The sequence below is a fragment of the Cinclus cinclus genome, chromosome 22 (assembly GCF_963662255.1).
Source record: "Cinclus cinclus chromosome 22, bCinCin1.1, whole genome shotgun sequence".
NCBI classification, from domain to species: domain Eukaryota; kingdom Metazoa; phylum Chordata; class Aves; order Passeriformes; family Cinclidae; genus Cinclus; species Cinclus cinclus.
In genome coordinates, this window is record NC_085067.1 from 721,771 (window position 1) to 748,083 (window position 26,313).

Below are 26,313 nucleotides of genomic sequence, written 5' to 3' on the forward strand. Positions count from 1 at the left end.
ACACCTGAGGCTCATTAGGGACAGTGGGGGGGCTGTGGGGCAGGGTCTGGCAGATGCTGCTTGTGTTGAGGTGATGTGCAAGGCTGCTGAGCTGTGGGCCCTGGAGACAGTGAGGCCAGGTAGGTGAAAAGCTTTTTCTTCTTCTTGGTGTTTTGGTAATCCTGTGTTATACTGGCCACGTGCAGTAACCCTGCAGGGAGCCAGGGCTGGAGCTGCTGCCTTGTCTGGGAAGAGCAGGCTGACTTCTGAGGATGAAGCCAGCTGGGGTATGTCCAGCTTTCCTAGATCCTGCTCCAGTTCATTTGTAGCTTGAGCTGTGCTTTGAGAGTTGTTCTTTGGTGTCTCCTTTGAGTGAACCCCATTTCTGTGGCTGCTCTGGGATGTTTTGCTGTTGAGCACCCAGCCGGGCTGGTGAAATGTTCCCGTCTGGTGTGGGGGTTTCAATGCCATTGAGTGTTGTAGTGCAGCTGCTGTAGTGCATACTCCCTTTGTGCTGGCTTTGTCTCCCTTGGGGTGTGTGTGCTGCCTGCTCCTGTTCCTGTTTGCTGCAGCTCTCCCAGGGCAGAGGGACCCCCAACCCAGGGCAGTGCTGGGGTGCAACTGAGCAGGGAAACATCGAAGTGCTCCAGTCACAGCTAGAGCAGAGCCTTTGTGCTTGGAGACTGCAGTTTGTGTGGTTTGGTTTGCTAAACAAAATGCCTCTGCCCTTCAAGTATAATTGAAAATTAAATTTATTGTTTCTTATTATTTATGAAAGACAACAAAGCTCAACTTACCTGAAGCTTTTTGTTGTTTGCATGTGAGATATAGATAAGATGGATGAGATGTAAAATTCTGCTTTCTGGTGCCCTGGGTCATTCCTGGCAGGACAGCACAAAGCTGCCATTGTTCCCAGCACGAAGCTGCTGGCAGCAGCAGAACCTTCCTGGGGTCAATTTTAATTAACAGCCGCTGGTGGCACTTGCAGTGTGGGGAGCTGGGGCGGCGTGGCAGAGCTGTGCCCCTCTGCAGGTGGGAGGTGGTGGCAGGACCTTGTGCAAAGGACAGAGAACGTGCTGGGGGTCCCAGAAAGGCCTCGAGTGCTGCTTTTGGGAGGGCAGCAGCTGCTTCAACAGTTCCGTGCTTCCAGAAAACTGCGTGGTGGCTTCATTACCCATTCACTGATGTGACTCACCGTGTGCAGGAGGGAAAACTTTGGAAATTGCAATGGGCTTGTGCAGGGGGACATCACTTGGGGTCCCTCAGGGGAAGGGCAGGGAGCAGAGTGGGGCAGGAGCTGCTGTGCTGGGGGGGCTCTGTGGGAAGCTGCTCTGTTCTGGTCCAGCTACAAGTCAGTGGGAGGGGAAGGGCAAACCAGGACTCTGTAACACTTGCTTTACCCAGACCAAAGATTTATTCACTGAAAAGATTCCTACATATCCAGAATTCCAGTAGCATAGAGTGCACTTTTTTTTTTTTCTGGTTGCATAAACTAATACAGAAACTGCTGTTAATTCTAACAATTTGTAATTAATTTAATAGCAATTCTGGAAGACACTCAGTTCATAGAAAATATAAAAAAAAAATTTGTACTGTACAAAGTTTACATCACATTTGAACAGAAAACGTGTCCATGTTCACCATGTCACAACCATTTACATTCACTACTGACGTGTGGCTCCTGTAGCAGCATTGCACGGCATTGTCACATTGACAGCTCCACCGGGGGCGGGCGGGACTGACACAAACACAACCCAGGGACTGGGGCTTGGTGTGCGGGGCTGGGGCAGCTCCGTGCTGCCCCGGAGCTCCCCGGCCTGACCAAAACAAAAACAACCCCGCGGACGCTGCTGCTCTGAGGCAGAGGATGAGCTCTGTGATCCAGGCCAATTTCTGGGTGTCCCACACACCACCGGCTCAGGCTGGAGTCCAGTCCCAGTGTCCCCGTCAAGGGCAGGCTGTGAGCAGCCCCTGTGCCAGGACTGGAGCCTGTTCCCACCCTGGCATGACCTGGGCACGGCAGGACACAAAGGGCTCCACAGCCAGGGCCTGAGGCTCAGTCTGTGCTGGCAGGGAACCAGGGTCCCTGCACAGCTGGGCCACTGATCCCACACAGAACCTTCCGGCTGTCCCAGCTCTCAGGGCCTGCTTTGTGCACCCAAAAACTGAGTGAGGAGCACCCCGAGGCTGCTGCTGCCCTCGACACAGACTGAGCATGGGCCCGTCTGCATCCAGCAGCAGCTCCTGCCCTGCCCTCCCTAAGGCCAAGGGGCAGCACCTTTTCCCTGCTTTGGGTTTGTGTTGTGCTGCTCTTCATTAAACAGCACTTGGACAAAAACAAGTTCTTCAGGCTGACACCCTGTTAGTGAGAACACAGAGCCCTGCAGAGCCTGAGGGGGACAGGGATCAGGACAGCACTGCAGTGCCTGGCCATGCCACGCACATTTCTCTTCTAGATCTGAGACATATTTAAAAACTATTACACTTGTAAGAGGCTACAACTGACTTGCACTCAGGACTGAGGCTCTCTGCTCGACAGAACTCAGGTTTTGTGCCATTCAGCTCCTCACACAAGGCAGCCAAACTGAGGCCTGGTGCTCTGCCTGGTCACAGAGGATCCCCCCAGCCTCGGGGATGATGGTGGGGAAAGGGGAGCTTCTGGTAACAGGGCCTACAATTGATTGATTTCCAAGGGGGATGATGCATCTGTCACCTCAGTGTGGTCACTGGCTGTCACCTCCATGACCTCCATACTGCACTGGAAGGGGGAGCTGGATTTTGTTTTAAAACTAACCTCTGAAACAAGTTTGAGTTGTTTGGGCCAGGCAGAACCTCCAGTCCCAAATACTGCTTTCTTGATTACAGGATTTGTCTGTCCTTCTTACAGGCTTTTTCCCCTCAAAGCAACTGCTTCAGTCCTATGTTTTTCAAACAAAGAACTTGCAAGGACAAATGTGGCCAACTGTAGGTAGTGGCAATGCTGTGTGTGTGTGCAGGGCCTCTGAACCTCTCTGCACCAAGGCTTTAGTTAATGCATTATTTAGGGACAGCTTTTCCCTTGTCCCGTCTCTCTTGCCTTTCCCTGCACTCGAACCTGTGCCTGAACTTCAAGAGAAGAATTTGGTCCCTGTGCAGAGCTGTGACAAGTCATGAGGTTTTTGGGGTTTTTTTTGTTTTTTTTTTTGTTTTTTTTAAGGCCAGCAATTCTTAATTCCTCTGGGATTGTATGAGAATAAGCAGGTTTTAGTGTGAGTTCTGTGGAGAAGAGCACTTGAGTCATTAACTGAGAGCCAGCCCCCATGGCCAGACACTCTACCTGCAGCAGCTCTGTTCTGGTGTAGCAAAATTCAGGGTGACCCAGAGCTGGACCAGCCCTGCTGAAACAACGAGTGGTTTGGGCCAGTCCCAGTGCAGCAGGCTGGGCTCTATGTTCAGGAGAGACCTGACCTCTCACATGAGCCACGTCACAGTGGGGCACTGCCAGGGGGACCCTGCTCTGCAGGCAGAGAGTGGCTCCTACTGACCATGGACACAAGGAGGAACCAGGAACAGCTCTTCTCTTTTTCAGTGCTATTTGAGAATGGCTGTAGTTCAACCCGATTCACTGTTTATTATGCTTAAAAAAATATAGTTCACACAAAAGTATCATGTAAACATTGTTTAAGTAACTGCTGGTGCTCAGGCAGGACACAGGGCCGAGCTGATGGTCTTCAGTGGGGCTGCACCAGCCTCGGTGTGGAGGAACCAGGGAGGGTTTCTGGTGCTGTGTGGGAGCAGGCAGCCAGCATGGTCACAATGACACCGGGCTAGAGCTTTGGGTTACTCGGTTCCAGGATCCCCAAGCCAAATCTTTCAAAACGCAGGACAACTTTGCTACTGTTAATGCTGCGAAGAGTAGGGAAGGAGAGGAGAAGGGAGGGGGGAAACAGTTACTGATGATTCATCTTACAAAGCTGCTGCCCTATCCAAGGAGCTGAAATGAGTCTGGTTCTGCTCTCACATCACTTCAGATCACCCAAGAGATGCTCAGGTAATTCAGTAGCAAACACATAAAGTTATTCATGCAAACCTCATCAGGGGAAAAAACTGCACAATCTGCTTTGCTCAAGGGGGAGGAGGAGGAAGTTTTCCCAGGTCTCTACCATGGGTAGAAGCTTGACGTTAGTTTTTCAGTGGGCTCTTGTTTCCCATGAAGTAGAAGGGAAGGAAAAACTGTCGGAATTTTCTAAGAGAAAGGGGAGTTTTGACAAGGTACATGAATGGGTTAGGAAACCCCAAGAAAACAAACCCATTTGCTCCTCCCCAGGCTCTACAAACACATAAAGGTGTCTCTCCCCTTGCTTTCACACTGCTGGCAGAGCCAGAAGCACTTTCAGCTCAGAGCTTTCCTGAGGAGGCTTTAGGGAATGGATGTGGGAGCTTGTCCTCAGGCAGCAGAACCCCCCCGGTGTGTTCTCCTCTGTCCCTGTCCTCTCCCCTCCAAACCAGTGAGAAAAGACCTTTCCTAGAAGGCACGTATTTGCTGGGGTAGCTCTACATTGAGTCATTCTGCTAACCAGGGATGTAAACAGAAGCAAACTGCAACATTCCAAGCACTGGAGCTGCAAACGGGAGGAGCTGAAGGGTGCTCTTGTTTTCCCCCTCTTTTACAAGGCTTTGCAGCTGAGCCACGTGGGCCTGCTCTGGACACTGCCCCAGCCTGGTTCTCAGTGGGCAAAGGACCCTCAGCTGCTCCAAGTGGAGCAAGGACCATCCTTCTTTCCACTCAAGGACTGGCCCTGACAAAACTGACCCTGGCTCCAGTGCTCTCTCTGGGCCCAAGGGAGAACCAGCCTGAGCTCAGCTCCTGCCGGTTTGCAGTGCAAGTGCTGTGGCAGCGTCCCTGTCACCTGCAGTCACAGAGCTGCAGCACTGAGGACACAGCCCCCGAGGGGCCCGGGGGTCTCTCAGGACACGAGGTGCAGCAGTGTGGGGCCAGCCCTGGGCTGCAGGCAGGACACCCCGCGGCCCTGGCTGTGGTGTGCACCTGGTCAGGCAGAGCAGGTCCCTGTGCCCTTCCAGGAGGAGTCGCAGCTGCTGGAACACTCCAGGGCAGAGCAGCCGGTGTTAGCCAGGGAGGTCTCGCAGACAGGAGTGGTTATTGAAGCTACAGCCCACACCAAGCAAAAGGCAGAGAGAAGAACTCGGATAAAGTGTTGATTATGTCCATGGGTTAATTTCGTGGTTTGTTTTTGCTTTTTTAATGGAAGGTGATTGTCCAAGTTGCCGGTTAGGATACGACACATGGAAGCATGCAAGGTGGAGCCCGTTATTGCACCAGTAGCTACAACCTACAAAGAAATATGGGAAGGAAGGGAAAAAGACACCATGACAGTTAGTTTTCAGTTATTTAAAGCAAGCCCTTGAGAATTACACACTGTACAGCTTGGAGCAGGCTGCAGCAGGGGTTAGTGCAGTGTGTGAAAGGATCTGGGTGAGCTCCACTGCTCAGTGCATGTTCTTTTTGGGAGGGTGAGGCCAGAGTCTGGGGAAAGGCTCCTGCAGTTTAAAGTCGATGGACACGACTGATGTATCAGGGATCCAGTACATATGGGGGAGAAATTGCACAGGAGAAGTGGCAAAATGTTCAACCAAAACTCCAAAGCCCCACACCCAGCAGAGACCAAACTGCCACAACAGTTCCTGTGTCAAAACCTTGGGTGGTTCCGATCAGGTGTTGCAGGAAGAGTGAAGGATTATAGGAAGGGGAGGGGTGGGTTAAACATCAGAACAAAGAGAAAGTAAATATGAGCAGTGCAGGAGATGAAAGGAAACACTGAGCCAAGGACATGGTGAATGGACAGATGTGTCTGTGGCCTCAAGCCCATCCAGTCTGAACCACTTCAGAGGGAACCAGTGGACTCTTCTTGGGTCCCTCCCTTCCTCAGGCAGTACCTGCCATGGCCATCGTAGGGGAAGTTCTGACCACTCTGGGGTCAGTGCAGGCCCTTCCCAATGTTGTTGTGGATATTCTCTGACACCAAAAAGGGAGATCAGTCAGCTGCTGGAGGGAGGTGAATATGGTGAAGTAGGAAATGAACTGAGGCTCGTGGCTTAGTTACATAATTTCCCAGGAACTAGAGAAGCAGAGGAGCAGTGCTCCCACCCTGTCAGGTCTGACAGCCCCAGGAAAGCAAACAAAGCTCAGAAAAGATCAGTTAGCAAATGGCATGGCAGCAGTGTTGTGGGAAGCAGCAGGTACTCACTCAGCAGACTTCCAGAAGTGCCCTGGGTGGGAGAGCCGGCGGTTGAGTTTTGGCAGCTTTTCAAGCATTTCCATGAGGACAGTGAAGCTGGGCCTCTCGCTCAGGTCGAAGGCCCAGCAGGCTGAGAGGATTTCCTGCAGGGGACAGTGGAGCCTCATTATCTCAGCTCACGGGTCAACTGTGCAGACCAGAAACCATCTGAGCACTGGGAGGTGCGTGAGCCCAGGCAGATACTGCTCACAGAGGACACTGTCAGAATCCAGGAGTGTCCCGTGCTGGGGATGTTCACTTCTGCACCACAGTTACGGGCACAGGCTTAGCCTGGTCTCTCATTCTCATCTGTTCATTTTCCTGCCCTTTCTCTTTTGAGTTATGAGTATCATAAACCTCTTGAAGCAGCCCCTCTCTCCCTGACAAACAGCTGTATGAGGGACTCCTGCAGCTGAGGTACTCACATTGACTTCTTTGCCCAGGCTGACAGTGGCAAGGACCTGTCTCACTCCCTCGCCGCTGCCGACCTGCCAGATGAGAGCCTCTGCAGGCTGGCTCTTGAACGGCCATTCCCGTGCCTGCAGCTCGTACCACACGGTCCTGCAATGCCAACACACCTGTCAGCCTCTGCCTGCTCCTCACAGACAGAACACCCAAGGCTGGCACTGGCCCAGCTGGAATCCTGAGACAAGGGCAGCGCTGGCTGGAAGGCTCAGGCCAGTAGCCAGTCTCACATAGCAAGCCCTCATGGTATTCTTGGGTGTTCCTTTCTTACCCAAAGGCATAGATATCTGCAGCTTTGGAGAAAGGCAGCTTGTCTTCATCCTTCCCTGGGGCCATCTCACGGACAATCTCAGGGGCCAGGTAGCACAACCAGTCATGAGGCAGCTTCAGTTCATTCTCCCTCCTGAGTTCAAAAGAAAGAAGCAGGACTAAAGTACTGGTGTGGAGGCCATATCTCTGCTCTACCTGAGGCTTTGGCTTTATTTACTCCTATGTTTTAACTGATGTTTTGTTTCTAATTTTCTTGCCATGTTAACAAACAGGCACATGTCAGCCTGACTCTCACAGCTCCTTCCTGGCCTTAAGGTCTTACTTGTTCTGTGCTCTGAGTCTTAATCCAAACTCTAGCTGTGTTCCTGCAACTGTAGGGAGAACTCTGCTCAGAAGGAAAACAAAGAAAAGATGACAATGCAAACTGAGTGTGCACTAAACCAGGGGACATTCCTCATGCACTGCAGGAAATGTTTCCCTATTTGACCACTTGTTATTCTAGAGGTGGAACCAAGCACTGAAACCTCCACTTACCTTCCTTCCTGAACCACACCCGAAATTCCAAATAATCCAAAGTCGGTGATCACAACTTTCCCATTGTCATAGAAGACATTTTTGGATTTCAGATCCTTATGTACAATGCCCTTTGCGTGGAGATACCCCATGCCCTGGGAAACACAGCAGAGATGGAAATGGTTTGGGGTTTTTATTATTTCCAAGACACTCTGCTTTCTAACACATTTCCTCTCCTAATTCCAGTGTCAATGATTAGTTGTAACTGGGGGCAGGGGCCCTGTGGGACCGGTGCAGGAAGGTGTGGGAGAGACCGAGAGAGCAGCTCCCAGTCCCATGTGCAGCTCTGAGCTCTGGCTGAGGCCTGACCCAGTGGCTCCCTTGGCATAACAAGCCCTTACCTTAATGATCTCCTGTGCTATCTGCCTGGTTTTGTTGATGTCCAGGGAGATCTTGGGGTCCCTCACAAAGGAGTGCAGCGTCCTTCCTTTGCAGAAGCTACAGGAAATGTTTATATATGAGGACAGTATTAGCTAGCTCTACAATACATACCTAGTAGAAGCAATAGAAGGATCTCTCTCCTTACCTGGTAATGATTGCTAAGTGAGGGGGGTTCATGCAGGCCCCCATGAACAGCACCACGTTCTCATGCCGGGTCTGCCTGTAGTTCATCACCTCCTTCTTGAAGAGCTTGAGATGATCCTGGTTGTTGCCATCGATCTCCAGCAGCCTGATGGCCACCTCCCCGTGCCATTTGCCCTTGTAGACCTTGCCCCAGCGGCCCTGGCCGATGGGGTCCCCCAGCTGGATCTGCTCAAAGGGGATGTCCCACTCCTGCAGGTACACGCTGGTCTGGCTGGGTTTGCGGTAGATCATCCCCTGCAGGTGCGGCCGCCGGTTGGGCAAATCTTCCACCTCATCCTCATCATCCTCGGGCTCTGACTTACTCGCCTCTGGTTCCTCCACCTGTGCACAACAAGGGAAGGGAAGTGTTCGGAGTCCCTCATGGGGGCAGAGCAGCCCAGGCTGCCCCAGAGACCTCTGGGGCAAAGCAGCAAACCCACCTGTGCTTCCCGTGCGCCTCCGCCTGTGGCCAGCTGCTGGGCAGCACTGCAACAGAAACAGTGAAAACAACACTGAGAATGGCAGCACTGGGGAATGGGGGCCTCTGCTGCCATTAGGGGCAGCACAAGAAGCCAATACAGAACAGATCCTGACAGTCACAGAAGGTCAGAGAAAAATACAATTCCTGCTCTGTGTAAAAGAGAAGGACTCTAAGCTCGCTTTGGCAAATCAGGGACAAAGACTTGGAAGTGATTCTTAATAATTAAGTGGCAGGAATTGATTTGGCAGTGGCATGGCTCTGTTATTACATTGTGTTCCAGGAATAGATACTCCCATTCCTGCCCCTGAAGCACCTGCAGTGGAACAGCTGGCAATGCAGGCTGGAAGCATTTCCATGCCCTGCACTTGGAATCCTGAAGGAGCTGTTTGCTTGCAGCTCAGTGTGCTGTGCCCTTCCAGTAACAAAACCCCAACTTCTGTTTCCTGTGACACTTCACACAACCAGAACTAGATATTAAAGGCTTGGATTCCTTAGTGTGCCATTTAGAGTTAAGTGGCATATTCAGCTTTATAGAACTGGGAATACCAGCATCACCCTCACTGACTAAAGTTACCCTGGGAATCCTCAGGTGTTAAATCTAGCAATGGCCATAACAGAGCACTTCTGGCAACCAGGTAAATGTTGTCCAAATGAAAGGATTTAAAATTCTACTTACTTAGTGTCTGCAGCAGTTTCTGGAAGCTGTGCTGTTTGTGCAGGACTGGGAATTTCTAGGAAAGTAGGAACAGTTATGATACATTTTTTCCACTTCAGTCTCCTATGGACTGCAAGTTTTAACACTGCAATAGCAGCTATTTGCTTATTATTTAGGAATTATAAACTCAACCACAAACATGTTATACTTTTAGTGATTTAGAACTATGGTCATCTTTCCTATGCCTGCATGTTGGCTGAGCCCAGTCCCCTTCCATTTTCCCTACCTATCTGTAAAGTCCTTTTGGCCAGGCACAGAGCCATAATAATGAGTCTCTAAAGGAAGAACATGGATGTGGATAGAATCCCATAGCAGGAAACGAATGCTCTACAGCTAAATATTCAAAGTACCATCTCAATACATAAATCATGTCACTACCTCAGATTAGGGGAGAGAGGCCTGAGTACACACTGAGCATAAGAGAAAGTCTGGATTGTTTTAGGCAGGTTTTTTTAAATGAGAATTATTGTTCTTGGGCAGCATGCAGAGGTTTACAAACAAGTTATGTTTTGGCAGTAGAAGTTGGTTAGTAGAATTAAAACAATCAACTCACCTGGGAAGATAAACTGTTGTCTATGCTGAAGGTAGTAGGCAGCTTTTTAATTAATTGGGGTTTTGTAAAAAAGGAACAGCAAAAAAAAAAATACCAGGAGAAAAAACAAAACAACACAAACAAGTTAGAGGATCATCAGTGAGCGCCTCATGTGCATTCTATCAATTAGTCCCAGGTCACTGCTGGGAACAGATTAGTGGATTATCAGCCTGCTGGGGGAAATTTCAGCACATGCATTTTGGGAAGGCCCTGACAGATGACAGGTATCAAACACAAGCTGTGCTACCTCTCTCAAACAGCCTGGTGGGCAAACACCACACTTGGATCAGTGGCAGGAGCAAAGGGAGAGCCCAGGGACGTGCAAGGCAGCCCCACATCAGGTGTGATGTGATACGATGTGCTCTCATGTCTCAGCTTTGCAGAGGTGCCCCCACAGAAGCTGAAGCTCATAAACCATCTGTCTTTTTTATTTTTTCAGTGAATCTGAGCAGTTTGTCCTAATGCAGTGTAGCACCAGTGGAATCCTTACACTGAACTGCCTCTGGTCCGTTTTAGCAGGCTCAAACAGCAACTTGAGTTCACAGGTCAGAAGCTGATGCAAAATTCAGCAGTGTTGAAGGTCAGATGTAGCAGCTATTGAGCACCATGTGACTTCAGATCAGGTCAAAGGAATTACATTTATTCTCACTGTTTAGATCTTTGTCCTTGTCAGAAATTCTTGCCCCTCTTAGCTCTGGTTAAAGCTGCACACTAGGGCTCTCAATCCATAGGGCATGAAGGGTAAACTCCTCTCCACCAGTCATGCTTGACAGTGGTTTAAAAAAGGGTGTTGATTGTGGGTTTTATTTTGGAAGGGTCTGGTAAAGCAATTCATTCCAGTTCTCATTTTTACAGTCTCCACCAAGCACCTCCCTCCTGACTGAAAGCCCCTGGTGAGCACACATTACAGGCAGCATGCATTGTACAACACAAAGGGAAAAGGAGGAGAAAAAAATAGCTTTTTCTTCAGCCCTTTTCCAAATAGGAAAAGGAGAAACGTTCCTCAGTAATCTGTTTCCTGCAAAGGTATCTTGCTGATACCCTTTAAAAACTTGTAAGAAAGACATTTTCATTTTATCAGATAGTAAGACATATTTTTACACCTTGTTTAAGGCACAACCATGTATTCAGAAACCTACAAGTCGCTATGAATTCCTGGTCAGCCTCTCCTTGCAGAGAGGAGTTTACCTGGGAAGTTGAACCTCCCATCCCTCTGGCCCATGGGGGATGGGTTTGGGGGCGGCGTGGCACTGGGAGGGTTGGAAGACTGGAAAGGTGCTGGAGAAGATGGAGTGGATGAGGTTGTAGAAGAAGGATTACTGCTGGAGTCCAGGTGGTTTATTGCTGGTGGATGCTCCTGCAAAGTAGGCAAAGTCACTCATGAGAAAACAATGAAGAGGACAACAGACAAAGGGAAGCTGTTCCCAGGTTTGACTGTGGCATTGCTTTTCTGAGGAAGCACCTGGAGCTCTGCACAACCCTGTTTTACAGGAAAATGTCACATATCCAAGCCTTGCAAAGCGAAAGCTCAAGGTGCTGTTTTGGCTCCAACCAGTGAGATCCAACCTCTCCCTGTTGCAGCTCCCCAGGGACTCAGGACATGCTTCAGCCACCTCGTACCTTTTTAGTTAGTGCTTTGGGGAGAGTTCCAAACTGGGGTTCTGTGGGTCTGTCTACTGGATTATTGATATCAGATGGGACAGACTCTGTTCTTCTTATTTTTGTTACTGAAAAACAGGTTGGAGAAGGGAGAAAAACAGCTTTAATGTGACTTTTTATTCTTTCCATACCATCAATTACATTGAAATGCCAAGAATTTGTAGAAAATTACTTACTGGGAAGGAAGGATATTCTACAAGCAGGTGCCTCTTTAGTACATTTGTTGTGACATTTTAATCTGAAAGATAACCATTACATGTTAAATAGCAACTTGTTCTTTCCCAAAAAGAGGAAGCCTACCCTTAATTTGTAATTCTTATGCTAATCTCAGAAGGAGTTCTGGAATGCTCAGCCCCAGAACAGCAGGCATTTGTATGGAGAATCCTATTATGTGTGTCATTAGGCTAATGAAAGCCACACATATCTTAGCATCTGATTTATTTTTAATAGAGTTACTTTCACTGACTCTCAGCCAGCAACAGTGAAGTAGTAAAATCTCAGTGCTCTGGACTAACAAGGCTGAGAGAAAAGCAAAAATTAGTATCCTGGCTGTTATTTAGGGATCCAGCTCCCACTACAAGAGTTGCCCAGGATGAGGTAGGAAGCCTGTAGCAGGGAAACAAGTTTGGTTCATTCATGTGTCAGGCTGCCAACTTGAAGTGTGAGTTGTGCCAGAGCATCCCTTTGCCAGGTCCGAAGGACTGAAAAAATAATGCTACTGCTAAAAGTGCATCACATCAAGAGACATGAGTTAGTGCAGGCTGTGGTGAGTGCAGGTCCAGGCTGTTCTGAAGGAGACCATCCCCATGTGCTCACCTGCAGTACTTACACTTCACCCCGAACATCATGCTCTTCTGGCACACTTGGCAAATCTGAGATAACCAGGACTTTGTAGAGAACCTAACAGAGACAGGAGGGAGAAAACTGATGCTAGCTTGTGCCAAAGGGAAAATGAACATTTGTACGTAGCTGAACTTGCCAACTGAGACACCTGACCCAACTCCAAACCCATCTCAGAATCCTGTGCCACCACAGCCCTGCCTGGGCTGCTGGGCTCTGTCCCTGGGCTCTCACCTGAGGGTCACAGCCAGACCCAGTCCCTGGGCTCTCACCTGTGGGTCACAGCCAGGCCAAAGTCTCTTCGTACCGTCTGGGGGGATCCCTGGGAGAGCTCTGATGGAGAACAAGAGGAGGGTTTAGGGAAGCACCACCCTGCACACAAACCAAGCAGTCACTGCCCCAGGTCAGCACCTCCAGCCATGAGGTGCCACAGGAGCACAGCTCACACTGGGCTGCCCCCTGTGACGTTGTTCTTGTATTTGTTTCCATACAATTGCATAAATCATTATGTTTTACATTTAGGGACTACAGAAGTCCATCTGATCAGGTCTAAGCAATTCCTAAAGTGGAAAGTCAGACTTCACTCCTAACTGGTTTACTCCCAATTGGTTTACCACAAATACCATCACCCAGATTTCCTGCAGTGTCAGTAGATTTCAGAATTCTATTTCACTGAAATTACCTCAATTTTCTAGACAGGGCCAGCATGACCCAGAAGAATAAAAAACATACATGTGGGCTCACTTAACTAGCTGCTAAGTGCACACAGGGAGATCTAGACTTCCAAATGCCAATCCAGCATGTGGTTAGAGCACATGAACTTCCTGAAAATTCTCCAGTACTCAGAATTCTGACATATTTCCTGAACTAAATCTACAGAAATATTGCACATCTGAGGCAAACCCCAATGTGCTCATCAGCGGGGCTGGCTCAGAGCCAGTCTCCTCACTTGACCATAGATGGCACCACAGTCTTTTTTATCATTAGTCCAGGGAGCTTCTAAAGGCATCTGCGATGCTCAGCCTCTTGGAAAAGGCTGGAATGGCTAGCTGCCATTCCAAGGAATGCTGCTGGACTAGTGTGCCCACCCAAACAATCCCAGCACAGCACTAAAGATGCTGTTAACGTGGGGTCAGATGGTTAAATCCTCACTGAAAGGTTCAAACAAATATCAGCCTGTCTGAGATTGTCTGGGACTCACCAGGGCCTACAGCAGACTTCAACCCACCCAACAGAATATGAAGAGAAGCACTAAAATCCTTCTTTTCTGTTTGAATTTATTCCAGTGGTTTTTTCATTTATCGTACCAATTATCTCACTCTCCCCAGGGAAATGCTCAGATATCTGCTGGCATTTTCATTTTACAATCTTTCTATTTCTGAAAGTAATTCCTGAGATTTTTGTTTTAAAAGAGCATTAGCTGTATGTGCAGTGCTGTAACAGCTTTATTTGGACTTTCATAGGTTTTTTTTTTTAATACTTGGATACTTTTGAACACTTTCCAAGCTGCTCCAATCTCTCTCTATTAGCTTCCAAGGTTACAGGCTGTGTCTGGGACACACCTCAGGATGGTTAAAATTCCCAATGGCCCTGGAGAAACCCAGCCGTGCTCCTGCCAGCCATCACCCACATGAACAGACTCCTCAGCACAGAGGAACACCCCACATTCCAGCACATGCTGCAGCTTCCACATAAAGCTGCACAGAACTGTCTTAACTTCACTGCAGAGACACTGGGCAATGCATATCCAAAGTCACTAAATGGTTAGATTTGAAATTCCTGTACCAAGGGGCATCAGTGCCAGCTGTCTGAGGTCACAGATAAGCACCCCCCTGGCTCTAACCCTTGAAACATCAGGTATTCCTTTGCCTTGCTTGAGTCATCTTAGAAAATACCAGGTGCAACCAAGCAAAACCCTGCAGTTCTGTGGCAGGCCAGGGTCCTGCTCAGTTAACAGAAGCTCTGGGATAGGGGGGCCCATGGAGAACCTCCAGAGGCTGCCCAGGGATGGCCAACAGGGAGCTGACAAGCACAGGCTCTTCTCTCTCAGCAAGGCACTGCAGACACCCCAGTGAGAATCTCTTACCGAACCTAGAAAGAAGAAAAATATCTTTTTTTAGGCACTGATATTCCTGTGACAGGCAGACACTTTGCTAGAGCAGGAACTGCTGCCTGCAGATTGTGCTGTGAGATTTGCAGACACCTCTGGCTTCGCACAGGCTCCCGAGGTTGCTGCACTGCCAATCCTTTCCTGCCTGCACGGGGCAGCCTTTGCCAGGGAGAGCCCCAGCTCCAGTCTGGGAGGGAACTTACTTTATTGGAGGAACTTCGTCTATCCTGTTGCCCAGCTGAGACTCGTGGGACTTGCTCCTGGTGAGGGTGGGGAAGTTGGGCAGCAGCTGGAACACCTTGCGGCAGGGGGGCGGCGGCGTCCGCGGCGGCTTCAGGCGGTGCCGGCGCTTGGGCTGCGGCGTGGCCGGGGGGGTGACGGTGATGCTGTGCGGAGTCCTGGGCCTGCCCCCGGCCGGGGGCAGCACGAAGGGCTCCAGCAGGGTCTCAGCCGGGGGACAGGGCCCGTGGCTCGGGGCCGGCGGCTCGCAGGGCAGGGCTGTGGGCGCGGAGCGCTGCTGGTGCTGGTGGCTGCCCTTGGCCGGGGCACACGGGGACCAGGCGGGCTCCGGCTGCGAGCAGGAGCTGTCCCGGCGCTCGGGCGGGGCCGTCGGCACATCGTCCCTCGGCTCCCCTCCTGTGGACAGGGGCAGCGTTAGAGATGCCCCGGCGGGAGGGCACTGCCAGGCTCTCCTGGGCAGCTCTGAGTGCCGCTGCAGCTGGCACTGACCGCCCCTGAGCCTCGGCACCGCCCCAGCCCGCGAAACTCAGCACAGGGCCTGGTCGGAGCTGCTGGGACACGTACACCTGGGTTTTTAAAAAATGCCAGCTCTTTCTAAGAGGTGAATGCCGTGACTCCTAAGCAATGGTGGGTTTATAGTGTGGATGGGAAATATCTGACAGCCTGGGACAAGGAAGATTAGGAAAAAGGAAACATGAGACTGAGATTTTGCTGACTTTTTCCACTAACTAATCTTTACGATTTGCAAATGGATGGACTGTCATAATACCAACAGGAAACATCACCTTTCAGTGACAGATTGATAACTGCTACAAAGAAAGATGTGGTGCATGTGAGTTCCAGTCTGCTGGGATAGGCTCTTGTACAAACAAATTTTACAGTGCTTTGGGAAGGCTTCTCTCTGAGCTGGCAATATTTGGAGAAGGCATCACCTATAAGGAATCTGGTTGTATTTAAGTAAGTCAAGGATGTGTACTGACCCATGAAGAATGAACTGGAGCATTAGACAACTGAACAGATAGGGTTAATAAGGATATAGTCTACTGAGTAGGAGAGGATTCTACAAACATTTATTTCCATTTATTTATCTGACTTGATGTCCAAACCAAACCCAATTGACAGCTCTAGCTAGGTTTGATCAGTGCTCTTTTGTTCACACCCCAAAGCCACATGCTGACCATGGCTTCAGAACATCCCCAGACAGTGTCTGGAAAGCAGCAGATGGGGCTGGGCTGCCAGGACACCAATTCCATAGGAGAACAAGGCAGTCTGTACCTGACTCCGTCACCTTCCGCAGGCAGCTCAGGGCCCCGTTGAGCCTGGAGCACTCCTCATCTCTGGCTCCACATCTCTTCATTGTTTCTTTCACCTTTGACTCATTCATTTCTAGTAAGGCATCCAGGGTCAGCTCCTCTGGTATTCTCTGCAGGAAAACCGGACAAGACCCTTTTTGTCACTCTGTACAACTAAGAGTGTCACCTTGTGTACTTTCAGCAGTGGCACTGTCTCACTGCCTGGGCTGACTCACTGCTTGTTCCTTTGGGCAGTGCCCCTGTCTGGCAGGGCCAGCAGTGCCCACAGCTGCTCTCTCCCCTGCCTGGGGTGTAAGTGTGCTCTGCACCTCTGGGACTGGTCATCCTCTGCCATTCCTCTAAGGATTACAGAGGATTGGAATCCTCCTCTCCCCTTGTGGAAAATTTTTGCAAAACTACTAATGAAACTTCACTTTTTAAAAATAGAGTCAGAAATAAAACAGGTCTAAAACCTGAAAAGGTGTCAGATAAGGATGTTTGGCTTTTTAGTACTGAACTGAACAGCAGAAACAGTGAGGAAAATTACTTCTTTATTTGAACAAAAAAGAAATTTTTTGACAAAGACAGCGGCCTCCTCCTCAAGCAGCTTTTCCTTCATCAGAGAACCAGCCTTACCCATATCCTGCCTGGAGAGATATCTGTGCAGAACTCCTTCTACATCTTAATACACCAAAGCCCTACAGTGATAAGGTTCAGATCAGGCAGACACAAAAGATACAAGAGCCTGGAAAGCACCAAATGATCTGCTATTTCCTGACACACAACTGAGCTGTGTCTCTCTCTCCTCCCCCATTCAAATGTTTCCAATGTAAGTCTGCAGCAACTGTGGTTAATAAACAAACCCAGGATACTTAGCCCAGATACCCAGGAATTTCCCTGAAAAGTTCTGCCTAAACAAACCTCCCTGTTGCCTATTCTCACAATGAGATCACAAATTTCACAATATTTGGCCTTTATCCTAAGGTTTCAACTCCTGGAATCAAGCTATATAAAAGGCTTTGACCTTTATTTGAAGGGGAAACTCAAAAATGTGTCTCACTGCTTGGTGAAACAAAAAGCTTGAAATCCTCTCTAGTCCTTAAACCGCACTTGTGACTCAAAAGCAAACGTGAATGTGTTGGATGTCCTTTAAGAATTGCATCTTCCTTAACCAGACTCCTGCTCTGAGAGCTGACGCAGGACCTTCAGCTGTGACAGTGCTCAACAGCCCCAACCTTTGGAGCTTTTTAGGTGGTAACACAAAGAGCTTCCAATTTTAGTAACTGTGGCATGGAGCAAAGAAAAAAGAATAAATTAAGAAAGGGCAAAAGTCTACACATCCTTCATCTTCTGTCACACTCCCTGAACTGGATGAAACACAAAACACAGCTGACTCAAGGGGAGGCCAGGAATTTAAATGAACAGTAAGCATGAAGCAGGACAGAGCAGAGCTAGAGTTCAATGAAGTTTGGGTAGATTTCCTTCTTTTTTTTTTTCCTGTAACTAATCTTTGCAGAATAACAAAAGCACAGACATCACAACCAAAGCTGGGTATTATTCATTTTTCTGCACATCTGTACCACCATGATGCAGGAATAACACTGCCCCCAAAAGCTTGCTTCTGAATGACTTGGATATAATTCAGAAAAAAAGAGAGACAGTGCAAAATCTGTCTCCTGGGATTCCTGCTCTGCTATCACATTCCAGAAAACAGAACTCCTAGGGGTACAGATGCTCAGAGCTGGACCTGTAATGTGTTTCACAATTCCAACACCCCAGCATGAAGGCAGCACAGTTTGCCCACACAGAGCCCCAGCTGAGCTGGGCTGGTGATACCAGAATTGCACCAAGCCTCTCTCACAGTCAGTCCTGTCCCCAGCACCCCCTGAATTCCTCTCCCTGCCCACAGAAGCAGCTTTATTCTGCCATGCAGGACCAGGCCCTCGGCCTCAGGGGACACCAGCACTCTGAAGGGGACAGGGACAAACAGGGATCAAGGTTTAGTGGGATATGGAGACAGCCTTTTACCCCAGCCCAGGTGCTCCTGGAGCCCGGAAGCCCTGTTAAGCACAAGGAAAAGTCACTGTTTTACAGAAACATTTATCCTATTTCATACTGCTACACAGTGTTAGAGTAAGTGGGATTACAGTGATGCCATTTTCAAATTATCTTGAAACATTTCCTCACTCTCACCACTCCCCCCTAAGAAAACAACACAGACTACGTAGCCCTGACTGTAGGCAGGAGCATCATTCTAGATCCCAGGAGGAGCTCCCCAGCCCCACTGCCCAGAATCCCCTCACTCCCCAAGCTGTCATGCACACAGGTAACCAGGAACTTATCAGAGCTGTTAGGAAGGTAGCTGGTAAAGTGGGAGACACCCAAGGTTTTCTCGGGAGAGCAGAGCTTTCCCACCAGAGCCAGTGGCAGCTGGAATGCAGGCCCAGCTGGGGTGGGACTGGTGGCAGCACTGCTGGGGATCTGGTTTCTCCAGTGCCTGCTCTGTGGCAGGAACCAACCTTCAAGCTGGATCAAGGATTCAAGCCTTTCTGGTTGCAGAGAAAAAGTTTTTTTTTAAGATGCCAAGCTATTGAGCTCGTTAGGGCATTCTTCCTTTGCCTGATCCCTTTGGAGGACACAGTCCCTCTCTGCCCAGGCTGACTGGTCTGTGATGGTCCCCACAAGGCCCAGCTCTGCACCCCCAGCCTGCTCTCACACAGACCCTGCCCGAGGGGCTGCACGCACACACGAAGCACAAACTCCTCTTCTGCTCAGCAGTTTAATTTCAGAAAGACAGAATAGCAAGTTGTAGGAAAATAGAAAGTACAGAAAAGAAGATTATATTTAAACAATCCAAATGACCTTGAGCTGTGAGAGCTCAGACTTTCTGAACCTGTTGCCAGCCCCCATGACACGCGACAAAAGAAATAAGCCTTCAAAGAGGGGGAGGGAGGGGAAGTAAGAGGCTTTCTTTAAACAGCCACTCATGTGCTCCACATATGTGGTGGCTTAATATAAAACTGGTCAACCTGATCCCTGGAAGACTGGCCTGCTCTGCCATGGCTGTGTCCCCCCCCAGGCAGTGTGACAGTGAGGAGGGTCACTAGTTCAGCTTGTGCTGCTGCCCTGGCTCAGCTGTTGTTGGGGGGAAAAGGGCCCCTCTGCTTCTCAGTGCAGCTCTGGGCCCTTGCACAGGGGTTGCTACCACTCTTCACCACTTAGGGTGAGAAATGTGGGTCCAGCTGACCTCTCTTTACCTGCTTCTTCAGTGGGAGCTGAGGCTTTTTTAAAAAACAGCTTTAAAAATGGAGATTAAAGGCCTGCATTAGGACCAAGCTCAACACCACCTCCCCGGGCACACCTTGTCTTGACAGGGAGACCTGCAAAAAATTCAGACAGTACCCTACTAATAAGGTCACATTTACAAACAGAGAGAAAAAGCAGGAGAAGACAGAATCTGCTTTCAATCTTCAGCACCTCATAACTGTCAGCAAAATCTAAAGCCTAACCATGCACTGCTCAGCAGAAGGGATGCTAAAAAGGCCAAAGCAGGAAATTATTCCTCCCTACAACAGGTAAGAGGACTTTTCCCTAAAGCCCTCCATCAGACACAGACTACACTTCACGGTGCACATGTCTGAAGAGAGAAAAGTGAGTACCAATGCATCCAAGGAGCCATCCAAGGGTCAGTCTCAGTTAGGGTGAAGAGTTCACAACAGCCTTTAATCTTGTCTGGTGTCCAACTTAAATCCCTGAAACATGGCAAAAATGCTGGTATCTAACACAGTGAAGGGGTTATTTTTGGTAAAGATTCCACCCTGCAGATAAGCCTATGTAGCTAATGCTGCTGCAGGCACTCTGCAAAATCAGCCTGACCTGCTCCTCCACCCATTAGCCACAGCTCTTCCTGTAAAGCTGGACAGTTGTCAAGGCCCCAAATGCCTCCTCTTAAATCAATACATTCCCTCTCCAATCATCCTCCCGTGAAGCAGCAGATGCTAGAAGAGAAAGCCCATTACATAAGGTGCTTAAATTCCCACTGATAGCTCTAAGCAAAGCATGTAAAGATGCTCTAAGAACATCTTGTGCCTACTAGTTGTTATTTTGCACTGTTTTTCTGCTGCCCAGCAATGAAGGTACTGAAAAATTGCTGTATTATTAAATTCCTGGAGGTTTTATGGGCATTCTGGAAAGCCTCTCACTTGAAATTTCCATCTTACATTAAGCTGTGAGCATAAACAGGCCATGGTTTCAGCTAACATCACCCTCCTCGCTGTTCCACCTTGCAGCAGAGGCTGGAGAGGAGCTGACAGGCTCAAGGCATTCTGTCCAGCTGGCTCTTTGGGGACAGGAGATCTGCTGTCCCTGCTCCTCTGTGGCAGACAGGCTGCAGATCCCTCAGGCTGACCTCAAGCCATGAAGGGTTCCCAGTCCCCAAGGCTGCAAGGGGCACCTGGAGCCCTTGGCAAGGAAGGGGAGCCCTGGCAGTGGTAGAGACTATTCTCCAAGAGAGCTGCTTACACTGGGGAGGGGCCTTCAGCTGGAACAGTGAAGGAATTTTAGCTCAAGGAAGCCTGCAGGACAGAGTTAATTTGCATACATGCAATTAGCACATCCAGGATCTCTGCTATCTGGCAGGGCAGCCAGAGCTCCTGCTGCCAGACCCCTGGAAATCCCCAACACACAGCCACGGTCCTCATGGCCTGCTCATGCAGATATGCTGACAGAAAAAGATGAGAGGATACAGCTGTGGAAACCTGATAGGCACAGGCAGATCTGCCTCTTCTATCCCCCATCCAAAGGATGCACTCCCAAAAACCTCTCACAACTCCTGCAATGACAGATCTGCCACAGGCTGGGCCACCCTGTGCAAACAGAACCCTGTGCCATGGGCTCCCAGCAGCAGCCCCAGGCCCGTGGCTCACCCCTGACAGGGGCAAGGTCACCGGGCACTACAAGGCTCCAGGCAGACAATTCCTGCTCAGGGCATGAGCCCTTCCTGCCCTGTGCTCACTACCCCTGGCTTGCCCAGCTCTGCAGGTCTTTGCCAGCAATGCTGATTGGGGATGGGCTTCACAGGCAGGCCAGAAAGTGTTCCAGAAAAGGGTACAAGGGTACAACTGGGACTCAAATCCCTTCCCAAAAGTAACAGCCACAAAGCAGCCCCAACCACAGCCCTGTTCCACCTGCTCCCAGTCTCCCTGGTGGCACAGCCCTACTCATGGCCAGCAAACCCTGGCGCAGGATGTGCCCCTCCCTGTGCATGACAGTTACCCACTCTAAAAACAGCTTTCCAAGCTTGACTGACTGGCACCCCTGCTCCACAACCAGCAGGGCTGGCCCAGACATGCTCCAGAAGATGATAAGAAGATGACTCTGTTCTTAAGTTAGTTTTTAAGACAGTGACAAGTTACATGTGAGAACAAATACAATAGTTATTTTTCTGGGAAGCACAATGATAAAGGTAAAGAAAAATCACTTTCTGTGCTGAAGAAAATAAGCCAACAGGATTTCTTTTAAGTCTCTTCTATTTGGCAGACATGCTCCAAGCTCAGAATCCAGCAAATAGCTTTGCAAGAGACTTCTTCCATCAGCTCAAGAGTGGAGACAGCACTCTGTTCTTATCCTTCCCTCCCACTCCCCTCTCAATCCCTGTCTCCAGCTCCCAAGGCAAGCAGGACAATGCAGATCAATGTCTTTTTCTAGAACCAGAGCAACTTTTTTCCATTCAAGATGACTACACAGCATAAACACATCTGTCTGTAAGGCTCTTTGCCCTGTCTTTTCTGGGTCTCAGTGCAAGTACCTCTTTGCTCACTTTCAATCCACCGTATTTAACCACTGATACATAATTTTTGGTATTAAGCTGCACATACAATCAGTCTCTAGAATTCACCAATCTCTAGAACTAATCAATTTCTAGAACTGCTAAGCAAAAACAAGGACTCCAGCATTCCCTAGAAAAATACTTAAAAAGCAAGTTACAACATCCCATCAGCCCAGCTCCAAAGCAGAGCCTGCTATCACCTTCTGTGATAAAAATCTGTCTGGCAACCGATTAGAGCAACAGCACCAAAGCCACAGAAACAGAACAGGTTGGGGTGGGGGTTCCAAGTCTCCTTACCCCTCAGAAGTGTGTATTGCCAGGGAGCCAAGAGGATCCCAGATGGGGCTGGCAGTGCCCACCTACCTGCGGGCCCAGGTCGGCACAGCCCAGCCCTCGCACCCGGCACAGCGTCACTGGCTCGCTGCTGTCCTCAGCTTTAGCTGTTGCCCAACGCCATAAACACTGCATTGTTCCTGCTGTAATCTCTTCCAGAACTAAAGGATTTTACAGGCAGTCATTATTCTCGTTTTAAATGTAGGTTTTCAAAGAAATAAAGGAGCCCAGCAATTACAATCACCAGAGCTTTCGAGCTTCACAATGTCTAGAGCAAGTCACTGAGCAAAAATAGTCTTCACTCAGGAGTAAAGGAGTCAGCAGATATTCTAATTTGGAGCTGCTGCTCTATTTCTGACAGGAGAGCCTGGGAGCTTCTGTGCTTCCCTGCATGGCAGCTTTATTTGGGAGAGGCCTAGGGGGAGCAAGGGGAGGGGAGGGGAGACAGAAAAACAGAGCATTGTTCCTCTCACCGCTGAGCTAAAGAACTCCTGCAATTAGGCTGCTTTTCAACACTGTTATGTCACAGATTAGCACAGTCTTGAAAATACTCCCTCCAGTAGCATTAGAAATGCAGAGGGAATCAGAACCATTTAAAAAAGCAAAAGCCCCATGAACTCAGGCCTTTCTCCTGATTTGTCCCTGACAAGCAGCAGGCACAGAGCCCTCCACTGCACCTCCTCCTGTGCCAGACCTGCTGTTCTGTTCAGCTCTCAGAGGTGCCCAGGGCAGGGCTCTGAGGCAGCTCTTCTGAGACTCCACAGGTACTTGGCAATCTCTCCAGCTAGTTTCAGAGCCCAAAAGGCACAAGAAGAGAGGGTTGTGTGCCACGGGACCACACTGAGACACTGTGCAGTTTTCCTCCTCTCTGCACCATTTTTTGGAAGCCTTAAGAAGGAAACCCAGCATGGCTATTTCCATTTTACAGCGATCTAACAGTATCTGAGAAATGGGAAGCTGTTCCCAAAAGCACAGAGCCAGAATCATTCGAGGGTCCCCATTTTCACAGTGGGACCTGCTCAGCCCCACCTGCAAAGGCTCCTCCCCATCCTGTCACAGGCAGTGTGCACAAAGCAGGACAACACTCTCGATTTTGTAATAACTAGCCTATTAAAGCTCCTTCTGTCAGTGATTTCCATTTTGAAGGCTTTCAGCTGAAATGCAGTTCAACATGCTGTATGAAATCTAAACAACAGCAGGAATGATCCCATGATACCTGAGACATTTCTGAAAGGTAACTCATCCCAGACAGCTCTCAGCACTGTGCTGATGTCAGTGTCCAACACCAACAGTGGCTGCATGGCTATTTTCTGAGCAGTGAAATAATGGGACAAAAAAAAAAAACCCAAAACAAAACAAACAAACAAAAAAAATACTGCAAGAGCAGAGCACTTGGTTTATTAGCCCAGCTATTTCCACTCCCCCCAGCTCACAGCCTGTTCCAGCATGCCTACTCAGAAATTATTTTAATGACCCACAGGGTGCTGCAGTTCTGCTGTCCAGCTAATACAAGTGCTACAGAAACTGCCTGCAGCTGCACAAAGTGGATGCAGAACCATTGAAAGATAACCATATATTTGGAATCCCAGAGGAATTTCAGTGCTTTGTACACTTCTTACAGTTCTGTCCCAGAAGAAGCAATTCATTCAATTGGACACTGCTTGGGAGGGGGCAGCAAGAGTACGAATCAAAATAATAAAGATCTGGAAAATTCTTTCTGCCTTAGACCAACCCCGAACTTGTTCACCCCTTTTAGTGACCACACATACAGAAGGGAAGTCTCAGCTCCCTCTCTGCTCCCTGATTTAGCAGCATGTGGCAGATTTGAACTGTCCGCCTCCCTACCCCCTTTCCTTCACCTCTTCCCTACTCCCCGCCCCCCCCCCCACTTTCCGTAGGCATCACAAAGGATTTATAAAAGAGCTACAAAGACATTCTTTTAGACTCAGGCAATTCCAGTAACCTTAGAAACCAACACTAGCTGGGAGCCTGGCAGTTTGGCCAGGCAACAGGCTGCTTTTGTCCTCTCATTGTCACGGCTGCACCTTTGGCTGTGCCACCCAAAACCTCGCTGGGCTAGAAGGCAACACCAGCATCGCATTCAAAATGAACAGTAGGAAATAAAAGCAGTAACTTGGCCTGAACCCATCCTGTTGTACCAGAGACCACTTAGTTACATCAGAACCGAGCTGGAATAACTTCCATGAAAATCTGTGTAATTTTTCACCCAGGCAGATTGCTGCTGAGGTCAAAGAAAATTTTTGGTTGTTTAGCGATCAAAGGAAACTGAATGAGAACATTGTGACCTGGCCTACAGAGGCAAAAATGGAAAAAAGAATAGAAGAAGCCTTTTCTGCCTTGTTCAGCTGCCAGTGGACTGAGCTCTACGTGTGTGTGAGGTTGTAACAATGGTCCTGTTTTGGCTAATGCTGGACACAGCACACAGTGCAGCACAGCACTATTAGTATTGAAAAGGCAGCAAGTGATGAAGTCCTGCCGTGGTTCTCAGCCCCAGCAGGCAGCTGGCAATGTCCCGAAGGGGACAGGAGGGCTCTGTGTGAGGGCTGTGTCCCCCTGCTCACCTGCACCACCTCCTTCCTGACGTTGACGATGTCCAGCCAGTCGTTGAAGCGGGGGTAGCTGTTGAGCTCGGCCGTGCGGTCGCTCAGGGGCACGCTCAGCTTGCACTGCCTCTGCCGGTGGATGTAGTCAATGAGCTTCACCTGCGGGACCCAGAACACAAACTGTGAGCTTCCAGACACGGGCTGACCCTTCCCAGGCTCTGTCTGTACACAGGGGATGCTGGCTTCTGAGCAGAGCTCTTCCATGACATACAAGTGACATCCCCCTATGAGCTCTCAGGGAAATCCATGCAGTGCATTTCCCTTGCACTGAGCATCTTCAGCGTTTCAGCAGAAGGAAGGACCTGCTCTAAGCCCCCATCAAGAACAGTTCTGAGGCAGGAATAGCCAAAGTACCCAAAGATTCTGAGGCCTGTTATCTGATGAGCATTTCTATTACAAAATCAACATTAAAAGCTAGATGATTGCTGTACATCTTCTGTTCTAAAGTTTTATTCCAAAGCTTTTATCACCTGACCATCTCATGGCAAATGCACTACACAGAATTCTTCACTTTAGGCACAAAAGAATAAAACAGCAAAAAGAAGTATTATTTGTGCCCTATGTTTGCTTATCAAAAACAAAACGCTCTCCAAAGATCGCTCACTGTGTCACACATTCCCATGAGGCAGGCTTAAGCTTCAAAACCTTCCTAACAAAACAATGCCTCAAAGCAAGTTAGTTCATCCATGATTTATAAACCAAAACATGTTCTTAAGTCAACAATTTCTAGCATTTGGGACATGATCAGACTGAAAATGTAAAGGGAAAAACAAACATGGATTCTTCCACCATTATAATGTGTCTCCTCTTAAGAGTTTGAGTGCTTTCCTATGAAGTTAGTTGAGAGTATGTTTTATGAGCAATCTATTCCTTACAACTATCAGGTATAACAAGTTTGTCCCTGCCCACACACTGAATTCTGACAGCAGTGCCATGCAGTTTAAGGTTTATCAAAAAGTGTGTGAATACCAAAGTGATTCCCATTCCTGCAATGCCCAGATCAATGTACAGCACTGCCATTCCCAGGAGAGGCAATCCAGGACTTCCATGTCCTAGAAACTTTGCATTCTCACTCTGACCACCCTGCTGAAACCAGAGGAGCCTTTTTACCACAACTTCTCAATACAGCTTAGGAGCACCAGATCTACAAGGAACTGGAAATCCCAATCACTCGCTCCCAGTACCTCTTTTTTATATAAAGGGGCTGACAGCACTTCCCTTTTTTCACTCCTGCTCTGCTTCCTCTGGCCAGAGCAGAGCAAGGCAGGGCAGGGCAGCCTCGGGAGGGACTGGCTGTGGGCTCAGCAGTGCCTGGGCCCCAGTGGTGCCACGCTGCTGTGTGCCAGGCAGAGTCCAGCCATGTGTGCCATGTGCCGGGCCCTGCGTGAGGCATGGGCTGCTGCTGCTGGCCGTGCTGCTGGCTGCCCTCTCTCTGCCCTGGCCCCTGGGCTGTGCCCTGCCCCAAGTTCCCCTG

The 26,313-nt window shown here is 49.2% G+C and overlaps 1 protein-coding gene across 2 annotated transcripts in view; it reads right to left on the reverse strand.

Annotated features, from left to right (window-relative positions):
• Positions 1–1,384: 1,384 nt before the first annotated feature.
• The window catches only part of KSR1 (kinase suppressor of ras 1), a 50,821-nt gene continuing 25,892 nt past the window's right edge, over positions 1,385–26,313 (reverse strand). Inside the window, exons 2-19 of one of the 2 annotated variants that reach the window (XM_062506989.1) lie at positions 24,798–24,938; positions 16,039–16,186; positions 14,727–15,159; positions 14,500–14,504; positions 12,686–12,746; positions 12,390–12,473; positions 11,750–11,811; positions 11,535–11,641; positions 11,103–11,271; positions 9,876–9,917; positions 9,284–9,338; positions 8,089–8,541; positions 7,904–8,000; positions 7,524–7,657; positions 6,991–7,122; positions 6,680–6,815; positions 6,225–6,358; positions 1,385–3,864 (exon numbers count right to left, since the gene is read on the reverse strand). In XM_062506989.1, coding sequence (XP_062362973.1) covers positions 3,786–3,864; positions 6,225–6,358; positions 6,680–6,815; positions 6,991–7,122; positions 7,524–7,657; positions 7,904–8,000; positions 8,089–8,541; positions 9,284–9,338; positions 9,876–9,917; positions 11,103–11,271; positions 11,535–11,641; positions 11,750–11,811; positions 12,390–12,473; positions 12,686–12,746; positions 14,500–14,504; positions 14,727–15,159; positions 16,039–16,186; positions 24,798–24,938 — 2,472 coding nt within the window. In that variant the 3' untranslated portion in view covers positions 1,385–3,785. The remainder of the gene's footprint in view (positions 3,865–6,224; positions 6,359–6,679; positions 6,816–6,990; positions 7,123–7,523; positions 7,658–7,903; positions 8,001–8,088; positions 8,542–9,283; positions 9,339–9,875; positions 9,918–11,102; positions 11,272–11,534; positions 11,642–11,749; positions 11,812–12,389; positions 12,474–12,685; positions 12,747–14,499; positions 14,505–14,726; positions 15,160–16,038; positions 16,187–24,797; positions 24,939–26,313) is intronic. The other variant, XM_062506990.1, reaches the window with a different exon arrangement.